Source organism: Squalius cephalus (assembly GCF_949319135.1).
Source record: "Squalius cephalus genome assembly, chromosome: 23".
NCBI classification, from domain to species: domain Eukaryota; kingdom Metazoa; phylum Chordata; class Actinopteri; order Cypriniformes; family Leuciscidae; genus Squalius; species Squalius cephalus.
This window is the reverse complement of record NC_137144.1, coordinates 4,212,386-4,222,500: the sequence shown is the minus strand read 5'-3', so window position 1 is coordinate 4,222,500 and position 10,115 is coordinate 4,212,386. Positions and strand designations below refer to the sequence as shown.

The following is a 10,115-nucleotide window of genomic DNA, read 5'->3' as shown; positions in this document are numbered from 1 at the left end:
TGTTGAGAAGTGCAAAATAAACACAAAAATCTGGAAAATTATTATCTTTTACTGCTGAGGACCATTTTTGTGTGTGTGTGTGTGTGTGTGTGTGTGTGTGTGTGTGTGTGTGTACCATCTTTTAAATTCTTAATTTGGGGTTTACTAACACAAACCTCTTTCGATAACCATAAAGTTTAAAAAATAAAGTATAAAAAATATATCTACACTTGAGTTTACATAGGACACATTCACACTCACTGCATTTGACCAATAATTCTATTATAAAATAATAATTCAGATTTTTACATAATGTGTCTTAACTGTATTATTTAACGTGAAGCCATCAGGCGTTTATTATGATGGGTTAACCAGCATTCAGATCTATGCGCTGCCGGTTTCAGAGTGAAGCTCGACTCTTCACCTGTGGGTGAAGCACTGCATCATGGGATACACTTGTGTGTTGGTGAGCAGTGCCGATCTGGAACTATCGCAAGATGGATGTTACTCCGATGTCGTGCAGCCGTAATATATAGATCTGCTTTTACATCTCAGATAACTGGCATCAACACACCAGAAGGACACACACCTCGACCTCTCTGCGCAGTCGTGTGTTTTCATTGGCCACGAGCTGCAGCTGCTGACGGCACTGAGCGACCTCCAGCTGCTCCATGCGACGCAGGCCCTGCTCCACCTCCAGAAAACTGCACACACACACACACACACATCAGCAAAGGTTCCAGACGACTGCACGCACACACACACATCAGCACAGGCTCCAGACGACTGCACACACACATCAGCACAGGCTCCAGACGACTGCACACACACACACACACACACACACACACACACACACACACACACACACACATCAGCACAGGCTCCAGACGACTGCACACATATATACACACACACACACACACACACACACACACACACACACATCAGCACAGGCTCCAGACGACTGCACACATATATACACACACACACACACACACACACACCAGCACAGGCTCATCAGGACACAACACACACACAACACATCAGCACAGGCTCCAGACGACTGCACACACACACACACACACACACACATCAGCACAGGCTCCAGACGACTGCACACATATACACACACACACACACCAGCACAGGCTCATCAGGACACAACACACACACAACACATCAGCACAGGCTCCAGACGACTGCACACACACATCAGCACAGGCTCCAGACGACTGCACACACACACACACACACACACACATCAGCACAGGCTCCAGACGACTGCACACATATATACACACACACACACACACACACACACACACACACACACACACACACACACAAACCAGCACAGGCTCATCAGGACACAACACACACACACACACACATCAGCACAGGCTCCAGACGACTGCACACATATACACACACACACACACCAGCACAGGCTCATCAGGACACAACACACACACACACACATCAGCACAGGCTCCAGACGACTGCACACATATACACACACACACACACCAGCACAGGCTCATCAGGACACAACACACACACAACACATCAGCACAGGCTCCAGACGACTGCACACACACACACAGAGAGCAGAACACACACCTCTTCAGACGCACCTCCTCCGCATTGTCGAGCGCCTTCAGTCTGCGCGCGTACAGGAAGATGATGTGGCCGCGCTTGGCCGGTTTATTACACTGAGAACACAAGAACACACTCATCACTAACACACTCTCATCAGATTATGAGTGAATTCAGGAGGCTTTTTATTGCTTTAGTTCCACGTATCTATAAATATATTCAATCAAAATGAATTATTAAGGTCAGTGTTTCCCCTACAATGTATTCAGCATTCAGCGCCGCTGCAAAATCTTCACATGATCAGTAATATCACGACATTCACTTCATTCACTTATATTCCTTACACACACCTATAAAAACACTGAGCTATGACGACCGGCGGCGCTGCTAATGCGGTGACTCTGAATCCACTTGTTGACAAGAAAGGAGGAAAGAGCCCCATATGGAAATATGTTCGATTAGGCCAATGTCACGTTGCCATAAGAGGCCGTTCACATAGCGCGTATTTTGCGCGTGCAAATTCGTAATTTAAAATGTAGACGTGTAAAGCGCGCTCATTTTTCCAGACCCGGCTGCATAAAGCACCTCAAGTGTCATTTTCCCTGAAGAACGCACTTAGGTTTCCCTTAAACTTAAAGATGTTGCAAAAAATAAGGAGAAATTTAATTTCTGTAGGTGAAACTTACACATACACCCTAGAATTTCCCTTCAGTATCTATCTTTCCCTGAAGTAATCTCTTAAAAAACGATATGTGTTGCATGAAGCCCCTTAACTGTCATTCTCCTGAGTATAACGACCTTAAGTGTTACTCGAAGCGAGCCGGTTCAGTTCAAGTCTTCTAACGAGACGCGATCGGCCGCTTTATATGATCAACCAATTTTACTTTTGCCGTGTTTTCACAAATAAACACAAAGCACATCTATGTTTAAAGGGTAACTAAACCATAAACCAACTTTTTTTAGTTGATGACCTGTAAGACTGGGGCTTTATTAGTGCTGTTCATTGATTCGAGTAACTTTTTTGACATTTGGGTATAAAGTGTTTTAATTCTACAATATAGGGTGTAAAAACGTCTGAGTGCTGCCCTCTTCAGGTTGAACGGTGGCTACTGCAGTTGAACTTTCCTATTGGATGTTTGCGGTACTGCGTGACGTAAGCAGGTTCCAGCTCACCACAGCCTTGGTATGAGCTAGCGTAGATTTATCTGTATTGTACAGTGGTCAGGAGGGTACGTAGGTGTAGTGCTGCTGGTTGCAACAGCACTGCTGAACTGCATAGCTTTCCAGCAGACTTGGAAATTAGGCGCCAGTGGTTGCATGCACTTGGCCTGGAAGACCGTGAGTGTGAAACCTGCATTTTACGCGGGATTGCTTCTCCAACGCAATAGAGGTGGACATGGGCTTCTCCACACAGCTCGCGCTGAACAGCGACGCAGTGCCAAACGCTGCTCCTCCTGCATGGACTCCACCACCGCAGCGGCGTCTTGATGTGAGTGATTAATGCTCTGGGGTCGACAAACGCACCGGCGCATTTTGCTGGATTTTTCACATAGCGGCAAAAAATGAATATGCCTACAGAGAGCGCTCGCTATTGACATCAACTCGATAAAACTCATCAGATGCATGTACTTTAAGTCATCTTGCGACCCTGTGAGTCACTCTCCATTATAGAGAGTCTGACAGCAGGACTCAGGTGCACGCCCTCCCACTCGCGGTTCGTCCCCTCTATCTCCGCTGCTTTTCTAGCATTTTTTAAATAATGCCAGTGGGTGGAGTCAGACTCTGACCAGGGGTTTAGTTACCCTTTAACGGAAGCTCAAACATGCCTGCGTCACGTGCAAGAACAAACCTCATTGGCTCTCGCGCTTGTGTGCACATTTGATCTTACCGAAACAGCCTGAATCATATGGATTACTTTTATGTCTTTCAATAAATGGACAGAAATGAGTGAATATTAAACATATCTGTATTTGTTTCTAAAGATGAATGAAAGTCTGAATGCGTTTAGACCGACATCTCGTCTGGTCCTTCTCTTTCATATTTGTTTTTTTTTTATTATATATGTTCTGCTGTTTTCTGTGAAACTTACCGCTATCTGTATTAACAAATAATGTGTCCATGGCAGGAATCGAATTTTATAACGGCAAAACCTGGGTCGCTGTCGTAAACACTTAACGGTTTCCCTTACCTAAGAGAACCGTTTAAGGGATTATATGCAACATCTTTGAAGGGATAGTTCACCCAAAAATGAAAATTGGCCCATGATTTACTCACCTAATTTACGCACCATGATTTACTCACTGTAAAGCAGCTTTGGAACAATCTACATTGTTAAAAGCGCTATATAAATGAAGATGACTTGACTTGACTAGGATGACTTCAGGGCGAGTAAATGATGGGCTAATTTTCATTTTTGGGAGAACTATCCCTTTAAGTCATTCCCTTAACTGAGGGGAAATCACGCCTTAAGTCCCACACTCCCGGGAAGAACGTATGCAAGCGGGCTCTGGCCTGTAATGTTGAGTGAAAGAAGGAGCGCACCTGTGGACACTTGTTTCCTCCACTCGAGAGCCAGCGAGAGATGCAGATGTAGCCGAACAGGTGTCCGCAGCGCAGAGCGGCCAGCCGGTGGTCCCCGGCCGAGGTCCAGGGCTCGAAGCAGATGGAGCAGATCTCGCCCTCCCCGTCCCGGTCCTCAGCCTCTCCTGCGGGACACGGGACAGCTCCCGCGGGACACCCCGGCTCCGGCACGGCCTCTCCAGCGGGACATGGGACAGCTCCTGCGGGACCCCCCGGCTCCGGGACAGCCTCTCCCGCGGGACCCCACGGCTCCGGCACAACCTCTCCTACGGGACCCCCCGGCTCCGGCACAGCCTGGAGAGAGAGAGTCAAACACTGCACTCGCAATCCTTCACAGAGCAGCAGGAGTTCAGGACTAACACAAGCTCTCAGTCACACACACCTCAGCCTCTGGTCTCAGCTCTTCTGCTCCTGCACTCGCCCCTTCAGGCTCCGGAGGAACACTGGGCCCTGTGGGTTACACAAACATCTTCATTAGTGGTCAATGGATGCTCAAAATTCAAACTAAAAATGCTAAAATTTTACCAAAAACGGATTTAACAATGTCTACATGTGTATCTGAATGCATCCTGAAGAGAAACTGACTTTAGGACCCAGCGGAACCGCTCATTTGCTCCATATAGAGCTATAACGCCATCTAGTGGCAAGAGTCATGAAATATCATGTTAGATTATTTAATTTCCACAAGAGGTCGGCAAAGACTCCCAATGTAAGATATTTTGAGTTGAATTAAAAGATTTATGCATGAAATGGAGTTATTTTTAATTTAAGTTGAAAGAATGTGAGGAATGTGCTTAAATTACTATTTAATTATTATTTAATGATTAAATCTTAAAAGTGAATAAAATAAAAAAAATGATTAAAAAAAAAAATCTCCCCAAAAATATTCATTAAAAAAATAGAAAAAAATATTATTAAAACGAAAAGAAATAAGCTTTCTGGTAGGGCTGCACGATATTGAAGAAAAAATGCGATATGCATAGCTCATTAAATAATGCGATATTCGATATGCGATAATGCTTAAAGTGTGTAAAATAAGCTTAAATTATCTTAAAAATATATTTAAAATCATATAACCTACATGTGTTTCACATTCTTTTTGTGACGAGAAAACATCCCTAAACTTCTGACAGTGAACATCAGTGTTTTACTGTCGCGTAAGAAGAGTTATTTTAACATCAGTGTAAACCACAGGGTTCAGGTTATCCTACATCAGGGTTATAGAAAGTGAATTATCAAATGTACAAATAAACACTGCTTAGTTTTCACTGTATGAATTAAATATAAATATTGATTCTTAATAAAGCTACAAAAGTTATTCAGCCGAGAGCAGAGCAAGCTGTTGCGATTTGCATATCGAGATACATTTGCGAAACTTAGATAATTGATATATTGTGCAGCCCTACTTTCTGGCCAAAAAAAAGAGAGCAAGTATAATTTTAGAGCTTTCCCGCGAGTGAAAGATGTGTTACAAAGTGCGAGAGAAGGATGAGGGTTAAATATGTCAAATATAAGGGAAGACCAAAACACTGAGGTTGGTTAATAAGGCATTTATCTGACAAAATTATGTGGCAAAAAACACAAACTACAGCTACAGGTTTTAGTTTACTATACGCAACAAAAAAAGCAGAAAAAAAGAGGAAAAGCAAACATTGACTACAACATAATCAGTTATTAATTATTTCCAATTATTTTGTTGGTTCTCTCTTGTTTCTGCATGTGTTCATCTCTTTCCATGACAGCCTGGCTAAAGATTATCGACTGATATATGATGATTACAAAATCGAACACGTTTTTAATAATGTTTGAATAACAGGTGAAGATTCATTGTTTGTTGTTGTTTTTTGGGAGAAAACGAGCTAAACTTCCTAAAGATTACACTCAAAGGTCAGATCGGTTTATTATATGAGTTTTGCCTGTGTTAATGCCAATACTATACAATAATGCCAACTGCACACGTTTGGGCAGAAGTGTGTATTTTTACTGGAACTGTAATGTTTAAGAAAATCTATTTTACACTTGGTACACACAATAGTTACTCAAAGATATTTTTTAAATGAGACCAAACTTGAATCTGTGCTCCAAAGCTTTTAACACAGGCATTTTCGTCCTCTAAGGACCCCAGAGCAACTCCTTCTTCTCCTAAAGGACACACCTAGCGTTAGAGGATGACCTGATAGAGCGGAGGAACCTGTGTGTGAGGAGAGGGCCGGCCGCGGGCCTGTGGCGCTGGGCTGATGAGACGTGTGTGTGATGACGGCAGCGGGCTGGCTGGAGGAGTGTGTGTGAGCGTCAGCTGTGTGTCGTCTCAGGCGCTCCGACAGCTCCTCCGTGTCCCGTATGAGCGCCTGGAGCTCTTCACGAGTGCTGAGTCTGGGAGACAGAAGAGGAACATCAGGTCATGAACTCATTCACACGCAAGGAAACTCTCCTGACTCAGGGGCTTTCGCACCGGAGGAACCGTCTCACAGCTCCTGCAACTATTGCCGGGAGTTCACAGAGTTTGGCAAGACTGAGCAAATATGGGAACTCTTTACTGCCCTAGCACTTCAGAAAGCCTTTTAAAGGTGTAAACGTGGCACAATGGCCTTCATCATCACAGTATGCTAATGCCGAGGACTGCTGATGCGGATTGAGGACTGCTGGGACACTCAGAGACAGAGTCGTTCACACCTCAGTGACACGTCTGTACCATTTGCTTCACAGGACATGCTTTCAACTCCATACTGTTTAATTACTAGTGTGCCTAATATGTAACTATGCCATGTGTGGTCTCATCTGACAGCTTATACACTGAACTGAACGCTGGTGAACTTAATAGAGATATTAAAGTATCCTATGTACAATCTAGGTAGTACTGCTTAAACATGCATTGAGGAGATGTTAATGTTCTTCCCCCCCTCTGGGTCTCCACACATCTGCCTCATCTTCTGGTTTCCTGTCGGTCGGTTTGGTGTTGGTATTCCTCTCATGTTCAACAATGGAAAGGTAACTGTTGATCTAGGAGAAAGACTTTAGCCACTCCCGCACACCGGTGCGTAACCTCATACCACTAGAAAGGCTTTTACGGCCTCTTCTTCATTATTTGTTACAACTAAGTTTTCTGTACAGTCTGCTGTTCCATTCTATTGTCTATATATTTAAACATGTACCTTAAAGGGATAGTTCACTTTGAAATTAAATTTTGGTATGTTTTAGCTTACCTCAAGGGCATCCAAGATGTAGGTGTCTTTTTTTCCACTGTCACTGTCTCAAAGAGCATGCACAGAGTCCAAATTAAACAATTCCCCATCGTAAGATAGATATGCATAGATATATACACTAGATGTCGCCTTGTCTACGGCAGTTCATTGGAACGAATGTCTTTAATGCGACATCTAGTGTATATATATCTATGCACCAGTCTGCGCACACGTCACACACCAGGAAGCGCCCGCGCCCTCAGATCACTTGGACGTGGCTGTGTATAAGAGGTAAAAACGATATAAATACTGGTCGTTTTCTCACACAAACCGCTCGTTTCGTGTCTTAGGCCATCAATGTGTACTTACGATGGGGAATTGTTTAATTTGGGCTTCTCTGTGCATGCTCTTTGAGACAGTGACCATAGACCTGCATTATATGACTGACAGACAAGAACGGTTTGACCTAAAAATATCAAAATTGAAACTACTGCGGAAAAAAAGACTCCTACATCTTGGATGCCCTTGAGGTAAGCTAAAACATACCAAAATTTAATTTCAAAGTGAACTATCCCTTTAATAAATAACGTTGCCTGCTTTAAAGGCTTCGAGAAGCTTTCCTTTTATCACTGATGTCGGTGTGTTCAAGTGCAGATTTCCCCCCGAACGCAGGCGACTCGAGGCGCCAACACAGTCGGCTTTCATCAGCGCTAGTTCGTTGGCATTGTTTTGGTGTGTCCCGGGCTTTAGACTGTTACAGATGGTAAACTAATGAACACGGAGAATATGTGAGCACTGTTTGCTCAGGCGTTCTCAGCGCCGTCAAAATAAAAGTCACAATCACAAGCGTGTCTCACGTCACTTCAGAGTTCCCGCTGACGGTGCGAACGCAACCAGGAAAACGTTCCGGGGAACCATTAGTTCTCGGGGAATCATCCTGGTCACTGATAACTGAGATCCTAGAGCTACCCGGTGCGAAAGCCCCTATCCGTTCACTCGCACTCAGGGTTAAATGTCTATTGCAGGAAATTAGGAATTATTGATCACAGCTTAAATTTGATGAGTAATTTGCACAGCAATCCAGGCAATTGTAAAGAAAGACTGTATTGTGGGGGGGGGGAAGCTGTGGTTGTGTTACCCGCTCCTCCTCCTCCTCCTCCGGATGGGCCGATGCACCGGATGCCGGAGCCGATCCGCCTGCGCAGGAACACCCTCTTCTTCTGTGGTGCTGTCGGACTCCGAGACCACGATCACACCGGCCGCTGCTTCCACCTCCATGTCCTCCATCTTCACACACCGCCTGCAGGACAGAGACCGGGGAACTCTTACTTCACACCTCACTTATTTATTACCCAACACAAACATCAGGAGAATCACAGAGATCTGAGTATGAGGACGTCAGGCTAGCACTTTATGCCATCTCCACCTAATGTAATCCAGATCACATGTTGGGGAACTTTCCTAGCTGAGTTATTGCATGCCAAATAAGAAAAATATGTAAATCTATAATAAAAAATGATATATATGTGTCATTTATCAGCAGTTTCTCAGTATGAGAATGTCCAAAATGTAATTAAATGGGGTATAAATCAAAGATACCTACCTTTTGAGTTTTGGTTATTAAGATCTGATGTGCTCCTACTGTAGTCACATTCAAATCCAGACTCAAAACACTTCTGTTTAGCTGTGCATTTACTGAATGAGCACTGTGCCAATGTTCGTCCGACTGTACTGTACTGTACTGTATTTTATTTTTCTAAACTGTTTTAATTATTCTTATTTCTTTTTATTATTTTAATTTCTTCTATGTAAAGCACTTTGAATTACCATTGTGTATGAAATGTGCTATATAAATAAACTTGCCTTGCCTTATGAGTCTTTACGTTTGAGTATGTCACTCAGAGAAAACAACTCTCTGCACACCTCTGCTTAAACAGGGGAAACAAGAAACAGGGGAATAAATATTTACCTCTTTATCACGCCAATCTTCACACAAAAGGTCCTGTTTATATAACACTTACATCATACTTTGAAAATTAACTTTGTCCTTCGCTAAATGTCTTTCTGTTCCCCTAAAGAGAAGCAGAACAGAGCTCTCTCTCGCACACTAGTCTAGGTGTAGTGCGCGAGATCATCTGAGTACGGGTAGTGTGCGAACTACACTCGTCCTGCTAGATCGCCTGTTGAAAGTTTCAGTCCTCTAATCACACTGCACCTGTGTAGATCAGGGCTATCTGAAGTCAACATCCACCAGGTCATAGTTTTCTCTGACACACTAACCACAGACACTGTTATCATGAACATGCTGCTAATGCTGCTAACTAACTACAGCACACCAACAACATCTGACATTAACAACATTTACCGAGCACAGCGTCCGGTTTGCTTGAGGGATTTCTTGGTCCGGTCGCCAGCAAACCAGCTTTTCCAGCTTTAAAATTGTTCGTGGTGCGATTTCGAATAATTACAAACAAGCTCGATAAATTCGTGACAGAATTAATGCTGGATCTTCTGCTTCTCTGCAACAAACACAACCGCCAACGCGAAGCCCAGCCCCCTCTGAGCGTTATGGTGTTTGATTGGACAAGAGCGTGCGATGGTCTCTGACTCATTTCCGGGAATCGGTTCTTTCAAACGGTTCAGTCTAAAGAACCAGTGGTCTGTTGCATAAACTAAGACTGCTTGAAGAATAGTCTTACAAGTTGAAGTTAGTCATGTAATTTTGTTGGGCATGACTTTTTTAAGTCACTCATAAAACTGTAGAATGGTCTAATT

The 10,115-nt window shown here is 43.7% G+C and overlaps 1 protein-coding gene across 5 annotated transcripts in view; it reads right to left on the bottom strand.

The window, feature by feature from the left end:
• The window catches only part of rfwd3 (ring finger and WD repeat domain 3), a 24,065-nt gene extending 14,164 nt beyond the window's left edge, over positions 1-9,901 (bottom strand). Inside the window, exons 1-8 of one of the 5 annotated variants that reach the window (XM_079859020.1) lie at positions 9,706-9,889; positions 8,479-8,640; positions 6,314-6,531; positions 4,541-4,608; positions 4,420-4,452; positions 4,120-4,386; positions 1,603-1,694; positions 569-683 (exon numbers count right to left, since the gene is read on the bottom strand). In XM_079859020.1, coding sequence (XP_079715146.1) covers positions 569-683; positions 1,603-1,694; positions 4,120-4,386; positions 4,420-4,452; positions 4,541-4,608; positions 6,314-6,531; positions 8,479-8,627 — 942 coding nt within the window. In that variant the 5' untranslated portion in view covers positions 8,628-8,640; positions 9,706-9,889. Of the gene's footprint in view, positions 1-568; positions 684-1,602; positions 1,695-4,119; positions 4,453-4,540; positions 4,609-6,313; positions 6,532-8,478; positions 8,641-9,705 lie in introns of all 5 variants that reach the window. The other 4 variants (XM_079859018.1, XM_079859019.1, XM_079859022.1 and 1 more) reach the window with 4 other exon arrangements.
• Between the last annotated feature and the right edge of the window lie 214 nt (positions 9,902-10,115).